This window comes from Didymella exigua, assembly GCF_010094145.1.
Source record: "Didymella exigua CBS 183.55 unplaced genomic scaffold M421scaffold_15, whole genome shotgun sequence".
In the NCBI taxonomy this organism is placed as follows: domain Eukaryota; kingdom Fungi; phylum Ascomycota; class Dothideomycetes; order Pleosporales; family Didymellaceae; genus Didymella; species Didymella exigua.
In genome coordinates this window covers 546,493-563,269 of record NW_022984789.1, presented here as the reverse complement: position 1 = coordinate 563,269, position 16,777 = coordinate 546,493, and the positions used below count along the sequence as shown (strand labels likewise).

At 51.3% G+C, this 16,777-nt stretch overlaps 5 protein-coding genes across 5 annotated transcripts; 1 reads left to right on the top strand and 4 right to left on the bottom strand.

Annotated features, from left to right (window-relative positions):
* Positions 1-126: 126 nt before the first annotated feature.
* On the bottom strand, positions 127-2,264 carry M421DRAFT_421244 (uncharacterized protein). Its single transcript, XM_033592768.1, has 2 exons — positions 1,551-2,264; positions 127-1,500 (listed from the first exon to the last, which is right to left on the bottom strand). The coding sequence occupies exons 1-2, from the start codon at positions 2,251-2,253 to the stop codon at positions 179-181; spliced, it is 2,025 nt and encodes a 674-aa protein (XP_033448308.1). The 5' UTR covers positions 2,254-2,264; the 3' UTR covers positions 127-178.
* A 1,005-nt stretch (positions 2,265-3,269) lies between these two features.
* On the top strand, positions 3,270-4,119 carry M421DRAFT_101414 (uncharacterized protein; the record flags this gene model as incomplete). Its single annotated transcript, XM_033586640.1, has 2 exons — positions 3,270-3,655; positions 3,705-4,119. 2 exons carry the CDS (start codon positions 3,270-3,272, stop codon positions 4,117-4,119), a joined length of 801 nt encoding a protein of 266 aa, XP_033448307.1.
* A 1,371-nt stretch (positions 4,120-5,490) lies between these two features.
* M421DRAFT_421242 (glycoside hydrolase family 72 protein) lies at positions 5,491-7,731 on the bottom strand. The gene is made up of 4 exons (XM_033592767.1): positions 7,467-7,731; positions 7,161-7,397; positions 6,573-7,115; positions 5,491-6,524 (listed from the first exon to the last, which is right to left on the bottom strand). The coding sequence occupies exons 1-4, from the start codon at positions 7,473-7,475 to the stop codon at positions 5,880-5,882; spliced, it is 1,434 nt and encodes a 477-aa protein (XP_033448306.1). The 5' UTR covers positions 7,476-7,731; the 3' UTR covers positions 5,491-5,879.
* A 2,068-nt stretch (positions 7,732-9,799) lies between these two features.
* Positions 9,800-13,724, bottom strand: M421DRAFT_421241 (uncharacterized protein). Its single transcript, XM_033592766.1, has 4 exons — positions 13,342-13,724; positions 12,701-13,256; positions 10,157-12,650; positions 9,800-10,104 (listed from the first exon to the last, which is right to left on the bottom strand). Exons 1-4 carry the CDS (start codon positions 13,350-13,352, stop codon positions 10,004-10,006), a joined length of 3,162 nt encoding a protein of 1,053 aa, XP_033448305.1. The 5' UTR covers positions 13,353-13,724; the 3' UTR covers positions 9,800-10,003.
* A 2,145-nt stretch (positions 13,725-15,869) lies between these two features.
* Positions 15,870-16,753, bottom strand: M421DRAFT_166958 (uncharacterized protein). Its single transcript, XM_033587737.1, has one exon. The coding sequence runs from the start codon at positions 16,452-16,454 to the stop codon at positions 16,071-16,073; it is 384 nt and encodes a 127-aa protein (XP_033448304.1). The 5' UTR covers positions 16,455-16,753; the 3' UTR covers positions 15,870-16,070.
* Between the last annotated feature and the right edge of the window lie 24 nt (positions 16,754-16,777).

Sequence of the window (16,777 nt, the reverse complement as noted above, 5' to 3'; positions counted from 1 at the left end):
ATTTGGACAGCTGTTGGGTTCAGGGTCTGTTGACTCGCAATATATGCAAGAGCTACCGCGGATGCATCGTGACTCGAATATTGGAAATCGATGTATGGAAGGCTGCAGTGCGCGAGCTGTTCGACTGTTTACTATGAGCAAAAATTTATTATAATTGTACGTTCTCTTCACTATATCTCTACGACCAACTCCATATCTCGTTCCACCTCTCCTTGCTCATCTCAACAGGCCCATCAAACTTGCCAGATCTCGGCGGTCCAGTGCCAGGTTCTGGCAGGCATATCCAGTCTCTTACGCACCCAGGCACTTCCTGTCTGCTATGACTGATACATAGTAGTGCTTGATGGTCCTGCAGACCCGGCACGACTACAGCTTTGCCTGTCTCCACGGGTCTGTGACCTGTATTTGTGTAATGTAGCTCCATCGAATCACCGCGGCTGAGGAATAAGAGACACTTGTCCCTGGCGAGATCGTCCATACCGCTGAATGCTTCGTCGAGAATGACGATGTCGGGGTTGCGGATTGTAGCGCGCAGGAAGAGGAGAACGCGTTGTGCCGAGTAGGAGCTCTCGCTGAACAATACATTAGATGCCCAGTCCAAGTTGCCATGCGAAACCTTGCCATCTTTGAGCAAGGGGCTGAGCTCAGGCTCAAACCAGCGTAGACATGCTTCAACGCGTTTCGTTGCATCATCATCCAGGCGGGCTTTGGTGACTGGGGTCCCGCTCCAAGCAGATTCGAGTGCGCGACGAATAGTCAGGCGCTTTGGGAAGAGCGCATGAACTTCGGGAGAAGCGTGGCCCATACGCGCCTGCACCTCGAAAATCGTAATTCCTGGCTTGCCGGGCTCCGGCAGGCGCGATCGCTGGAAAAGCCTAACTGGCGCTGAGTACGTCTGTGGGTGATCGGACGTGACAAGACTAATAAGTGTAGTCTTTCCTGAACCATTCGCACCGAAGATGCCCCAGCGTTGGCCGCGATGGACGTCCCAGTAGAGTCCGTCCTTTTCTTCACCATTGATATTCTGTTGCCACCCTCCAAGTACCGAATTGGCCCCGTATTTGATGTTTACGCCCTGCATTTCGACGACAGGCTCGCCGATCGGCACCTGGGTATCTTCAACCCTCTTGTAGCCGTCGCGACTCAAGGCGCCGAAGAGCCCGGAAGCATCAGAGCCGTGTGACTCGAAGTCGCCTCGCTCGGACAAATGGCGGCCCACTTCGCGCAGCTCTACGAGCTTAGCATCTAGCTCATATCTTGATGAGCTGGACTGTAAAGACTTCTCAGCATCATCGTACTGTTGCTTCAGATACTGAAAGACCTCTTCCTTTGGCCCGAGTGAGTCGACTTTCCCGTCTTCACCAGCGTAGACGATATGCGTGATCCAGTCTGGTATCGCATCTTGTGGTCGTAGCGACAGTACAATTCTAGGAGAGTTCGCCTCAGCAAGACGATGCAACACTCGAGAGATGTGCTGAGTCACGATTGGGTCTAGGCCGACTTATCATGTGTTAGCGTAGAGCTTCGAAATGTTCATTGATGAGACTCACTAAAAGGAGCATCCAAGCAGAGAACCTCAGGTTTCGTCAAAAGCGCCTTGCCAATCCTTGCTCGGCGACTCTGTCCATTGCTGAGCATATTGACGGGCTTGTCCAAGAACTTCTCGAGCTCGAGGTCTTTCATAACACGTCTTATGACTTCTTCGTCAACAGCCTTCGCTTTCAGCTCTTCCTCACCAGGATTTAAGGTGACGATGCCGGTCAAGTACCGCTTCAGCGTGAAATCGCCCTCCTCTTTCAGACTCTCGTAGCGAGCAGAGAGATACGCGCCGCCAAAAGCCTTGCGCTCAACATCGAAGCCAACATGTTCAATGGCTTGGTCCGGATACCGTAACCTAGGGGCCTTATCTGACAATTCCAGGGATAGAAGGTACGGGTATGTCCGGGCTGTTGGTGGGAAGCACAGAAATTTGCCTCGAAGAAGCTGGAGGAAAGCAGTACGGATGTTTGATGACGGACTCAAGATGGCCCAATGTTGGTTTGGCGTCGAAAAGGACGGCAGTGACAGGCTCAGCCCTGGAAACAACGGCAGATTCGAAGGCGCGTCCTGGCCTGGAGCTGGCCTCGATTCAGGATGTCGGCGGTAAAAAGTGCCATTGGTGATCTTCACAATCGGCACTGAGGAGAGCCTACGCGAAGTATGGAACCTCGCGCATCTCGACGCGGCAAACAACAGTGCTGTCGTTCTTCGCATGTCGAGGGCTGTGACGTCCATTGGATTCTCGCGTTCCTGCATCATTGGCAGCCGAGAGCCGATCTTCAGCCGATGCTAGGTAGCGCTGCCTTGCCTTCTTGGGCCACTCACGAACCCAAGACGTTTCACCACCTCTCAGCATCGAATTCTATTGCAGTCCTCTACTCTATCAAGGACTGCTTCGTAAATTACTATCACGTTTTTTGTACATCGCGTTTGTTGCTTGACACGCAGCTCGCGCATGTTATTCGTCGTCGCTGTCATCAACTTCCCTTGCGTGCAACACCGAGATCTACCGCGCCGCCTATAATCATCATCATCAAAAGAGTATTCGTAAGATGCTTGCGTTCACATGAACGACCAAGTCGGTTCATTCGGCATTTGTCAACTCGCCAGGCAGCATGTGGTCTACGCCAGGCATGCAGTGTTTCCAGACAGCGATCATACAGCTCGGCCGTAGACCGGACCCACCCAACTTGGCAGAGCTCAAACAGCAATGTACGCATTTGTTTCTAGACCGGTGCCTGGCGGCAAGCCTGTCAAACACGTCGACAGTGGATTGAGCAATGTGAGACTGCATAACATCTTGGCTATAACAACGTGACAGATGCGTAGTCCACCAAGCACAGTCACATAGGTTCGCTGCCGCGCACCTCAAGCCTTGTCCCTGTTTGAGTATTACGAAGTCTACAAAGAGGTGGATTGGCGCAACAAAAGAGATGATGGGAGGGGCGACTGTCTGTATCAGGCTTCTGGGAGTATTCCGCGGCCAGCAGTCGAGGCATAAAGGCACTGGCCCACGCCATCAAGGCCTCAATTACATCAAAGCAACACGTGCTTCTCTTCTCTTCTGTCACTCTTTTGGGTCACCAGCCGCGAGCGGTCTTCTAATCTTTTATTTTCCGAGTCAACTGTTGAACGGTACTCGCTCCTCAATCGCACTTCAGATACCCACCAGCTTTTCAGCCTAATTAGTCCCTTTGTTAGTACCTTTACGGTCAACGAGACTCGGCATCATGAAGTCCATCAGCATTATCCTTACCCTTGCTGTTACGACTTTTGCTTTCCCTGCGCTCAAGCCACACGTTCGCCGTACCAACCAAGTCATTTCCGTAGTTGTCGGTGGCACTCAAGATACCTTTGTCCCCAACTCAGTCATCGCCGCTGTCGGCGATATTGTCCAATTCCAGTTCAGCAACGGCAATCACACTGTCACCCAGTCGACTGTTGATCAAGCATGCACGCCAATGGAAGCAGGTGTGCACAGCGGACACATCCCTTTCAAGGACGGCCAAACAGAAGTTGGCACGTTCAACATGCCTGTTACAAGCACTGGTCCTATGTTCTTGTACTGCGCCACCGGACCACATTGTCAAAGGGGACAAGTCATGGTCATCAACCCGTAGGTTTTCATCACACCATCAAGTACCCAGGGCCTAACAATATCACAGTGCAAATGCGCGACAAGTAGCAGAATATGCCAAAATTTCCCAAGCAACGGAAAAGAGCACAGATGGCGGTGAGCCCGTCGGCGGTACAGTAGGAAAGCTCGCTCTGGACCAGGCTGCCTTCATACCTGCTCCTCCTGAGGACGCTGCTGGAGGCGCGCCGCCTGCTGCACCGCCCGCTGCTGAGGCACCACCAGCCGAAGCACCGGTTGGGACAACTACTGCTATGAGCGAGCCACCAGCCGTGGAGACATCTGCTGCGGGGAGCATTGCTGTGCCTGCCGAGACTACAGCAGCTGATAGTGCTGCGGCACATGCGGAGACTTCAACTGCTGGAGGCGAACAGCCAGCTGCTTCGACGACAGCTGCGGACGCCGCAGCGACCGCATCTGCATCGCCAACATCATTCGTCTTCTAGGCTTGAGATATGTTCATTCAGTAGTGAACTCTTGGAGCATTGCTTCCTCTGTTGAGTAGATGGCTTTAAGTCAACGATTACGTACTGCTCCTAGTTGTCCACAGTAGCCACTACTCACTGTTTTCGTAATAAAGCCATACGACAACGCATACTAATGCTTCAAAGCAGTTCTCCTCCTCCTATCTCCGGTTCCATTCATTCCAACATGAGCCAATCGTTGGTAATCATTATCGGTTTCGAGCTAGTTTCTCCCTCTTGCTTTTCTTTTGTAGGCCTTGGCGTTATCTATCGAGCCACTCCACAGATCAGTTTTGATCGCGCTACTCCACAGATCAGTTTTGATCGAGCTACTCCACAGACCAGTTTTGTTCGCTCTCAAAACCTCTTCTCCCTCAGATCCACTTGTAACTTCGAGACTCTTGTGTTGCGGGTAGAATTGGCCTACTTAGCATGCCAAATTTGGGGTACTAATGTGTGTACATTTTGCCTCCTTTTTGGCTGCGACATCTTGACATGCCCCTTGAAGTCAATTTTTTAGGACGCTTCTATCCGGTAAGATGCTGCCCAACATGAGCTTTGTCCTCGCGCCTCGTTCTCCAACCCGTTGGAGCAAGTCCTTTGGTGCCTTCGTGCGCTTTGTAAACGCTCGCGCGCAGCACTCCAGGCCACAAGGCATGAATCTGCACATTGACGCGAAGTGTGAACCGCTCACTATCCTGCCTTTTGAGTTTGTGGTCTATAAGTGCGTTGAAGACGTTGAGACCAGGAGTTGAGAACCCCATGAGTCCGAACCAGTGAGGCGGCATGCAGTATTGAATCTCCAGATGTGGCAGGGCGATATCCACGCCTACAACGCTGGCGCCGTATAAATGACGAAGGAACATATCGCAGTGTTCTAGAAGAGCCGGGGGAGTGTATTTTTCCGTATTGTAGTTGCGCACGACAACCTCGTAAATGATGTCGCGCCCAATCGATCCCGATACTTAGAAGCGTAGACTTCTTATGTTTGAGTTGGCGCAGAAAGGCAATGTTCGGACAAGCGAAGGTGTGATGTATATGGACTTGAGCATGTCTTCTAGGGCCTTACCGAGAAGAAGTTCGTCGTAGATCGTGTCCCAGATTTCGCAAGGTAGTCGATGACGCATACTGCGCGTGAGCGCGAAGCGCCTGGTTATTCAGCTTCCTACGTTCTCTCGAGACTGACGAGTTGCAACCATAATCATGTCATGAAAGTGACGGCGGCATTGCGTTGGGTGTGGTTCTGTTGAAGTGGAGAGAGATGGGAAGAAATTACAAGGCTCGTCAAGCCACCTTCACTTCAGTCTTTTGTTGCGGCGTGCAGCGCCAAAAACGGCATGCCTTTACTTGAAATTCCGGTATGGTTCAGATACCAGTAACGATCGAGATCAAGTGTTTGACTGCATTATTTGACGTGAAAGCTATCGTCGAAGAAGTGAAGAGCCGACCCACAGGGACAGGCTGCAAGAAGGGATCAACATCGTCCAGCCATATACACGAAAGAAGGTACACCAATCCCGGCTCCAGATAGCCTCTATCTCATCTTACTGTATGCGAAGTGAAAAAGCTTGAACATACCATTGTCGCTTTGTGGTGATGCATCGCGCCGTTGTCCTATTTATCTCAAATCCCAAGAAACCAAATCGCCACTAGTGAAAACCACAATGGCTCAGTACTGCCGATGGTCGACGCCCCACCCTTTGCTGTCGGGGTTGAGGTCGATGCCAGAGTAGTAGCGTTACCTAGTTGAGCATAGCAGTCAGCAGGGAGCCAAGAGCAATCATACTGCACCAGCCAGCCATCGACATACTACTAGCAGAACCAGTCTTTGACGCTGATGGCGTGGCTGCAGTGCCGGTAGAAGTTCCTGTGTTCCCTGAGCTCAGGCTTGAGTTGCCAGGTGTGTTGGCTTCGGTCAGCTTGGTAAGCTCCAAGTTCTGAACCTCGTTGCCGTTGGAGCCGTAGACAGTCTGCTTAGGCTTGGTGTCGGTCACATCAACCAGTTTTCCATTCTGAGGGTTGCTGATGCCGTTCTTGATGATGTCGGCGCATCCAGGGCAAACGGCTGGTATAGTGAAGTTTGTGCTAAACTCTTCAGCTGTGATCAGGTCCATACTGCACTCAGGGGGCTGGATGTTGGTGCTTGATGCGTTTGTCGACTGGATGAGGCTGAGGTCCAGCTTGTTAAACTGGTCCTGAAGGTTGTCGAAATCTTCGCGAAGAGATAGAGTGCCATTCTCGTTGATCACAACAAGACCGTAGTCAGCCTCTTCCTGCGAGTACTCGTAGACCAGACCACCGCTGAGAGAGGTCATCTGACTGCCGTAGAGAGCTCCCACCTCGGTGAAGACACGGGGCTCAACCTTGTTGCAGCCGTACTCGGAGTACTGAAAAGCACGTTAGCAGGGCCCTGCAAGGCTTCGAATTGAACTCACGAAGACAGGGACAGCAGAGTTCTGGAACATGTTGACCAGATCAGTGTAACCGGAGGTCTGCATATCACCCTCACCGCACCAACTGTACGAGTTGAGGCCGAAGAAATCAGACGAAGACTGGTCGTCATCGTGAGAGCACTGCATGTAGGCCCAAGTGTCGCGCAGAATCTCACGCACATCAGCGGCAGAGTAGCCAACAGGAATAGCTCTGTCGACATGGTTCTTGATGTAGTTCTTTAAGTCGCGTTGGACGGCTCGGATGTACATAGGGTTGAACTCGGCCGTGAGAAGGTCGTTCATAACCTCGTTCGCGGCGAAGAAGGCAAGGGTGTTGGGAAAGGCCTTGAAGTTCTCGACAACACCGAAGATGCGTGTGAGGTAGTCCTTGTGGTAGGAGGTCCATGGCTCGGCGCGGTTGATGCTCTCACCAGAGAGAGGCGAGTTAACATCCAGGATGAGGTAAATACCGGCGGCATTGAAAATGGACATGCACTTGGAGTGGTCGAGGGTAGGATCAACGTTGTAGACACGGATCGTGTTCACCTGCGACGGTCAGCGATTGTAGTCCAAGTTACCCATTGCACGTACGCCCAGCTTCTGCATGACAACCGCGTCACGGAGGCACACATCCGCGTTTGTGAGGGCATCCTGCTTGGCCGAGGGCTTGTATCCGGCTTGTCCTCCAGGCTGGTAGTCGACACCAACGATCATCAACCGCTTGCCAGTAACGGTATCGACGAAGTCCTGGCCGCGGACCTCGACGGGGTTGACGGCGTAGGCGATGCTCGAGAGCAGAGCGGGAACGAGAGCGAGCGAGCGAATGAGCTGTCAGCGTTAGTATCCACAGAACCGCCGACCGGGGGTTGATATTTGGTAGAGAACCACAACACGTACCGAAGGCATGATTGCGACAACGTAGATCGCCTACGCGTACACAATGCAGAGAACGAGTGGGCGAGCTTCCGTGCGAGGAAGTAAGCGGCGGGCAGCTCCACACTTTTGTAATAATTACTATCGTCAACACTGCTAGTGCACTGCGCAGCAGGGAACCCACAGCAGGCGACGGATAGGATGAGCCGCGGAGCGCCACTAACAAACAAACGAGCGAAAGACGCGCTGGACACTATTGAAACGAGTGAACACAGTGGTGGAAGTGGCGAGGAGCGCGAAGAACATGCAACTGCGCTCGAAAGGCGGCAAGCTCGATTTTATGGCGGCAGGTGCTCCCGTGTAATCTCGTCTTCCACCCGCGACTTCATCACAAGCCTGCAGTTATGTTAGGTCTGACTCCAGTACTTGCATGTCGTGAGACAGCGACAGCCTGCAGTGCGTGTATGACGACGAAGCGCCCCCACACAGGCTTGATACTGCTACGCGCCGCTCTTTCTTGTGACTGACTGTTGCCTTTGTGACATCTCGAGGTCTTACAGCACCATTTCCGCCGGTAGGGATCTCAGTTTGACGCGAGCGCTAATTGGGCAAGCTCCGCTCTTGGCGAGCGGAGGTGCTGTCGACTTCCCTTGCGCACTCGGCAGGTGCTTGCTACACTATTCGTTAGCGGTTTCCACCAGCATTGCTCGCAGCTTGCAACGTCTTCACGACTTTTAGATGGTGGATAAGCAATTTAAGATGGGCACTGTCACCTGTGTAGTCTGATCGTATTCGACAGAAGACCCTACTTGTCAAAGACTTTGAAATTGAAAAGAGGGAAAGGACAGGCCACTAGTTGCCAGTGAGCGGCGACATCGTTGTGGCTCCCTTCATCGGCTCTATGCTGGCTTCAATTCCCACCTTTATGTGAACTTATCGAGCTCATTAGCGTTTGAATGACTAGACACAAATACCGCGTCTTGCCCCAGTACTACTCAACCTCTTCAGCGAACGCGACGATCAACTTTGCAGCTCTGGCCTTGTGCGGAAAATCTCATCAAGAACTTACGTTCAATAGTACACCAGGACCGACAACATAAACAAGCCATCCAAGCGACCAGCCAGTGACGTCGCCTTAGAAGCCTCTGTGAGCTCGGTACAATCGAGACAGACATTATCAGAGCTAACATGGCAAGGACGATGAGGACCTCGCGCGCTTTCATTAGTCGTATGAGTGTCTCAATGCGGCATCGAAAGTTGATGACAATGAGATCTCCCAGCTCAAGATCGCGCTCGAATAATCAAAGGTCAAGGAAAAGATGACAGGCATGAACTTCGCTGAGGCGAAAGGACGGATATCTAACAAGATAGCATAATGGGAAATGGTGATGGATATAAGGATGGTTCTACAACTCAAAGTCAGCGGTCTGGAAGCCGAGAAGCAACGGATACAATCTACTGAGGAAGCGAAGCAAATGGAGATCCAGAATAAAGCTACTGCTCTCGAGTATGAGAAACAATACGCGGTATCCGATAAGAATTTGCTTTTAGTCTTGCTCTTAGACATGGAGGCAAAGCACAAGAAGCTTCTGGACAAGTTTAATAACAATAAGAAGCGCATGCGGAAGATGGGCAATGGGCACTGAACAGGTACTTGAACTTGGAGGTGTCTGCGACTTTCATCTCTCGAGTCTTACAATGATGACGCCAGGATGCTGAAGATCTGCAGCGCTTTCTCAAATCCTATAAGTGTCTCAAAGCCTCTACGAAAGTGATGATAACAAAAGAGAATAAGCTCGCACAGTTACGCACAGCCCTACAAAAGGCCAAAGCCAGCAAGAAGAACGCAGAAGCTCAGCTTACCTAGTGCGATAAAGTACCGCGACAACACGCTTACAGCGAGTGCAAGTCAGACTATACGGTTTAAAAACCCAGGGCCCAGCTCGCCAGTCTGAAAGAGGAAGAACAACATCTAAAGTGAGAACACATGACGCTTCGAGTCAAGATCACGGCGCTGAAGACCGAGAATCGAAGTGACATGGACGTGGTCTGGTCGATAACTTACCGGAAGCATAGAGCCCGGCTCTCACTAAGCAAGTGTCACTGGTCAGGGATGAGAATGAAAAGCTTTGCGGTTTCAAGAAACGTCTGCAAAGAGAAACAACCCAAGACTGAGTCCAAGGTGAGTATTCTCAGCATCACTCGGCCTGGGACTGTCGAGCAGTATGGATGAGGAAAGATAAGGGACGCCAGATTCTGGTGGTTCGTGCAGCAAGTACGGATGGGTCAGATAGGACGCAGGGCAAACGTGGCTGGTTCTTGATTGTTGACTTATTCGGCGCGTGGCGAGGGAGATTCGATCTCGAAATGATAATTAGTACTACACAATATGATTGACTACATGCTCTTCGTAACACTAAGCAAAAGTGGCAGCAGGCCTAGTCTGCCCAGGTGCGCTGACATTGCTCTCGTGCCTCGTGGTTGCCACTTCTCGGTCAGCCAATAATGCGTGAAAGATTCATGACACGTTGGAAGGGAGCAACTCCTGCAACAATCTTGCCTCACATGATTCCTCTAAGACCACGGAAACCTCCCGTCTTAGCTGAGGATGCTTTCTTTTGCTCCTTATCTTTGACCTTCTTTCCGATATTCTGTGCGCCACCTGTTTTGTGTCAGCCTCTTGTATCGCATTCATACAACCGAACGCCACTTACCACGACCATACACCCTGACCTCAGACTTCGCCTCCACCTTATCCTTATCGGCCTTACCACCACTGCCCTCTGTTTCAACAGAGAAGCTACTTTTGGCGCTTGACTGGACCGCAGGGTTAATTCTCGCTAGAGCTTGCGGCTCGTACAGATCAGGGTGCAGGGCGCCACCGAAGGCAGGGTACATCGAGGGGCCTGGAGGTGACCGCTGCGATCGTTGGCTTCCGTGACTGGGCATAGAGTCCAGCCGAGCTGGTCGTTGTGCTGCTGGTAAGATAGCAGAGGTTGGACTGGTTGGGGAGTGGATATTTGAGAAGTACTCGCGCTCTTCGTCGATCGAAGGCTCTGTCGATGTTGGAGGCAGGTGCCGTACGCCATAATGGTTTCCTTCGCGCAGGCTCGAGTTGCGACTGAGCTGCGACTGAGCATACTCGTGGTGTCCTGTCTTCTCGTGAACGTCGAATCGGCCCAATGTAGCATGGTGCTCCGCCTCGAGATCTTGGTACTTCAACTGCAGTTCAGTATGCTGTGCCGACAAATTCTGATGCGCTCTCTTCAAAGATTGCAGCTTGGCCTGGCTTGCTGCGAGAGCCGAATCGAGCATTTGCTGAACCGAAGCAGGCAACTGTCCTGGAGGCCCCGCTGACATCTCAGTTACCTGTAGTTGATGCTCTAGTGTCATGATGCGCCGTTCGTAGGCTGAGATAGAACGTTCACGCTCAGCTTCGCGACTGTTCAGACGCATATTTGCAATCTCGAGGTCGTTGCGCAAGTCGTTGCGCTCCTGAACCAGACTATGTAGACCTTGAGCCTGCTCTTCGTACTCCAAGACTTTCTGCTGTGCAGTTTCGAGCTCGTTGCGTATGGTGCTATAGTCCTCCAGCTCGTACTCGAGAGCTCTTGTGCGTTGTTCAGCCCTCAGCTGCTCAGCTTCTGCCTTCTCAACGATTTTCTTGAGATGCTCGTAGTCAGACTGTGTTCTCTGAAGCTCGTATCGCAGACTCTCTTCTTCACTATGCCATGTCTTCTCGCTGTCTCTATATACCCGGACCTTGGAATTGAGATCATTCTCCCACTTTTTGCTCTGGTTGCGGCTTTGAAGTGTTTCTTTTTTGAGCTGGTTATAAAGCTCATTCGCTTTTGTCAGCCTAGCCTTCAGCGTCTTGTTCGTGTTGATTAAATTTTGAGTATCAGCCTCTGCTGCAGCCTCGCGGATGTGCTTTCGCTGCAGCTGCCCAATGTGCGAAAGGTGTTGAAGCTTCAAGTAGCGTTCGAAATTTAGATCGTTTCGAAGAAGCATGATCTCGCGCTGCAATGACGACATCGTCTGACCGTGAAAGTCAAAATGCTGGTGTGGAGGCGAGAGAGTGCCGGCAGTCGATCGAGCAAAGCTGTCCAAGCTTGGCTGGGGATTGACTCGTCGCTGCGATGATACGGTCGTGGTGCCAAGCAGGTTCTGTTTCAATAACTCCTTTGCTGGTGGCAAAGTTGGCGAATCCATTGTATCGTGGGTCTTCAACAGAGGCGATGCCGACTTGAATGACTGCGCAGATGCGACTGACTTTGACCTGAGCGGCATGTCGGCAGTTTCTGCAACATCGGGTGCGTCGCTTGGAGAAATAAACATCGTAGATTGAGTGTTTCTCCAGCTCACTTCAGAGTCGTTTCTAGTCTCATCTAGGGCGAACTCTGCTGGAACTTCGGGTAGAGGTGGGACAGGTGGAAGCCTGGTCGTGGGAGGCGGTCCAGGGTCTTCCAAGGATGCTGAGACTGCAACACAAAGATCCATGCATTCGGTGACGACGTCTGCAGGATCACTCTTGAGCCATCTGTTCTCGCTGAGCTCCTCTTCGATGGTGGTTGTAAACATGTTCGGGTGCAACAAATGGACAGTCCGGTAGGGCTCGGTTCGGCCATGGATGAGTTGCTGATCAAGATCGAAGTCTCTCGCACCTGGGAAGTTGAGCGACTTCAGATACTTCCTAGGCTTCTTGATGAAGCTCATGAAGTTCAGCGGAAACAGCCCGTAGAGGAACGTAAAGTAGTGCATAAGGGTTGGTGAACCTCCCTCTTCCCCTTCTGCAGGCTGCAGTTGCTCCCATGCTTGATCATGGTCTGGGCTCGCTTCCCCCTCTTCTTCGCTATCCTCATACCTTCTCTCGTCCTGGTCTCTCTCCGCGTTTTGATCTTCAGATCTGCTCAGCTTATCGGAGCAAAGAATCCTTGTGTAGATCAAGAACAGCTTCGGGAGATGATGATCGGAAGTTAAAGATCCACATATGTGAGGCAGGAGCATAATCAGCACCACAAGAGCAAGTTCCATAACTACAGTGGATGTGTCGATGAGTAGACACTTCTCTAAGTGCTGTAAGAGAGGAGTTTCGAGTACGAGGTGCAGATGCGGAGGTTGCAGGCGCACGAAAGCGCTCAGAAGACCTAGTGCTTGCAATCGGTATTGCTTTTGTACGAAGAGCTCATCGAGAGCAAAGAGAAGCAGCTGTTGCCGTCAGTCAACTACTTTCTTAAGTGCACAGACAGGAGACATACCTTGGGCATCCTTCTCCCGAATGTAATGAGAACACTCTCGAGCTCATTAGCAATGAACTCGTTCTCCGGCGACACAGCGTTCTCAGGAACTACTGAGACATCAGTCCGGATGAGATATGCATCCAGGATTTTTCTCGTGAACAGCTTCGACAGACGTGCATGTTCTCCTGTTTGATCCTCTTCAGCATCATATACCAACATGCTCTGCACGATCTCTCTTGCATCTTCGATCTCTTGTCTTTTGTGTCCTATCCCATCTATCTTGGGCTTCAAAACCAAGTTCCACCAAATGGTCAACCTCGTCTCGCCAGTCAGAGCTGGCCGTACGAATCGCAAAGCTGAAAGGAATGCGCCGTGTTTAGCCGTATTGTCCGCGACATGCCGTTGGTATAGCGAGTGGAGATCCTCGTGGAACCGCTGTGAGTCGTGATCGTCGATGTCATCGTAGCGATCGAGGAAGGCCTGGATGGTTACGCAGAGCTCATCAGGTAGCGGGTAGGGTACGTCGGGGGCGCTAAAGGTGTTGTCAAGAGCCTTGACAGCATCTCTCATCGAGCTGAACACATATGTTAGAGCTGCATTCTGAATGATCGCATACATTGCCGGTATGACACGGCATGTGGTTGAATTTCTCAGCTTACCCTGGAGCCATGGCGTCTTCTGTGTGCGATTGCGCAGAGCCAAATGTGCTATGCTGCGGTGCCCATTGGCGGCCTGTCAAACGAGCAGCAAGCCCAATATAACAATAAGCCAGTCGCCTAGATAGTGCGAGCTTCGATAGCTATGGCTTCGCTACAGTCGTTCCAGACTGTGTGAACACAGCTACTGGTCGTAATATGGAGAGCTATGACGTGGGGTGAAGCGTGGAGAAGGCGCGGAAGGAAATCAGTTCAATATTTCACTTGTGGCGGCCTTGACGTGATTTTGATGCGGCACTGTGAGATTCCAATGGACGAGAAATGCTACTCATGATCCTGGGACGCACGGTAAAAGCAAGAAAGGTTTCACTCTGCCGGGACTAACACACAATTCGAGGTCCCAAGGTCGCTGCACCTCGACGCCGAGGTGTGCGACAGAGCGGAAAGACCCACTAGTCGCGCTTGCCCTGCACCGTGTCCGTGCACTCAATGCGCGGATTCAGACAATGCGCCGAACCACCAAGACAGGCACCTGCAAAAATGAGGCTGTAGAGCCACCAATAATAGATAATATCGTGAGATTTTGTAGAGTATTAATCTATAGATCTGTGCGAAAAAGCTGCTCATACAAATTTAATGGTATTTTGTGGCAGTGTAGCTGCTGCGTGTAGTAACAGTTAAGCGCACAGGAGGAGGCGTTGCAGGCTTTAGGTGACTACAGGCCCCCACACCTTAGTGCGCAGGCTTCTATTTAACTGTAGAAGCTTTTAAGGCTAGCTTACTACCTTTTTAGGATAATTTAAGAGTTTTTATAGTATTATTCTCTTGCTTCTTATGTGCTCTTTTAGCCTTGCGCGCATTAATAGCAGCTTGCTCCTTAGCCTTAGCCTAGTCTCTCACTGCCTTCTCCCTTGCTTGCTGCTCATGCTTCTCCTCTACAATCTTCTCTTAATATAGCTTATTAGCGTGACTTAATTCAGCTATCTCTGCTTTTTTAAGCTCTTCTGCCTTCTCCTGCTCCTGTCTTTCTTGCTCACGTAAGCGAGCTTCCTCTACTTTACAAGGAAACTAGAATACAGCGCTACTGTAATAACTACTCTTAATTATGCTGTAGGTTAAGAGCCTTACTCTTCTTCTTACACTATGCTTTGCTACTATTTTAGACTATAGGATTTAATCTTTATCTTTAAAAGTATCACACTCTATAAGGGCTTCTTCTAACCCCATAGCGTTGCGTTGTTGTAGAGTTAGGATGGATGGGGTGTTTTAGTGGTTTGGCGCATTGTCTGAATCCGCGCATTGAGTGCACGGACACGGTAGGTAGTCCGTGCCCAGCCCGCTCCAACGGCCGTTGCTTTTGGGCCTAACCCCTGGTGTCCATCCCACCCGTCTGATGGTCTGCTATCGACAGCCAATCCATGACAAGAGCGATGTGTGGGCTTTCTCGGAATTGCATTTTTCGGGGACACGAGGCTGTTTTCACTCGGGGAGCACATGTACCTTCGTAGGTATGCGCAACCAACCTAATAGCATCATGCAATCGACGATGATAACATCACCAACACTTCGATCTGAAGAGCATTGCATGCACCATACCGACTGGGGTCGTTCGTTACTGACCCCGGCAGCCATCCCGTTCCCCAATGTTCCGTCCCTTATGCAGCGCAGATTAAGCCTTACAGCGTAGTCCAGAACATGCAGAAACACCTACAATACAAGCCAGCTCACAGCGGCAGGTCGATATCAAGGTGGATTCGACTTCATCACGGCTGCAAACCGCGTTTATCATAAGTATCCGGAATTACGTCTCAGCCACACCGTTATCTATCTTCTGCGAACCGTGCCACACCAAGACAGCCCTGAACGGTATGGTCGATTCCAAAACCACCCCTGTTGTGTCTAGCAACGTGTCTACCCCCGCAGCCTGCGCACTTACCCTGCACACTGACCCTGCACTTCACACCTTCGGTATCGCTGCCGGACCCTTGATCCTGAGCTCTTCGTCCAGCGATAAAGTTCTTGTTCAGAACAACATTTTCGGTCAGGCCTTCCATTTTCAGTCTTGACCGATAATATGAAGTTGTCTTATCTAGCATCAATCGTGTAATGCCGAATCCCTACTTGGGAGCAAGCATGCGGTCCACCTCGTCACACACCGACAGTCTGGATACTTCGTGCGCCGCCGCGTTCCGGATAACCTTCACGAGTCATATTGACTACCAGCTGCGATGCACTGATAAACGTAACGTTCGCTGCCCCCTCGCGCGCGCAAACCGTCGGTAATTGTTCCCTAAAACTGTCGATCACGCCGAGTACCTGGACAAAGCTCATGCTCCAAATAACGGGCAACTTTCCTCCTCGGTATCCGGATTGTCAAAACCTACAATTGCTCGGCTAGCATGGCGACAAGAACATCTTGTAACGCGCGTACATAGCTCGTCTGTATCACTGTAATTCCCTGAACGTCGGACCGTACGCGAGGCATATTAGTGGCACGATGTCTGCGCATGTTTACACCTGCCGATCCTCCTTTCCCTTTAACACACCAAACTCTGAGCTGTCTCCTCTGAGCCCTCTCGACATACTTCAGCTTGATATTTCATCACAACCCCCTATCTTAGAGACTGGAATGTACCGATCTGTACTGATGTTCGCTCTTATATCAAGCTAACAATCCTCCTCTTCCAATCCTGTGACAACAGGTGCCTGTTTCTCAAAAATGTCGCACTCACCTACTGCTCAGCAAGATTCCTCTTACCCGTCTCACTGATCTCGCCCATCCCCTCCTTTCCTCCCATCCCCTCCTCCCCTCCCCCGATGGCTGTACTCCTCGTTGGCTGTGCCTGCTGATCAGGCTGCTTTGCTGGGTGGTTAGCGCCGCTCTCGTGTTCATCGCTCGAGGCGCTGGACTGCCGGTCGGTGTTGAGCGTGCTCGAGCGCTTGTCGGTATTGGGATTCACGGACGAGTTGGCAGATGCGTCGGGCTTGTTGGAGCCCATGTCGGGACCGCGCTTAAGCCTTTGTTCAAAGAGTGACCGCGAGGTAGCGAGTGTACGGAGGGGCGCAGTTGGGGCGATGCGTGCACCGCGTGCAACCGGGCGTTTGAGGAACGACATTGACGTAGGTTGTGGCTTTGGTGAAGAACTTGTTGGTCTGGTCTAGTAAGCTTTGGGTACGACTAAGGTGTTTTCGAATCAATCCCAATGTGCAAGGTGTGTAGAGGTTATATTGAAGGCTTGCGAAGCTGTAGAAATGACGGTGATCTGACTCCGTCATCATGACCATGTCAAAAAGATACCCGCCTCCGTAATGAAGGGTAATTTTTGACACTGCATTTGACTATCTAGAGGCACGACACGAGCAGCGCATGTTGGAATTGTAAGCAACACTGGCACTGCTAGGTAGTGAATGGTACAGCGCGATGTAGCGCGTCTTGGCG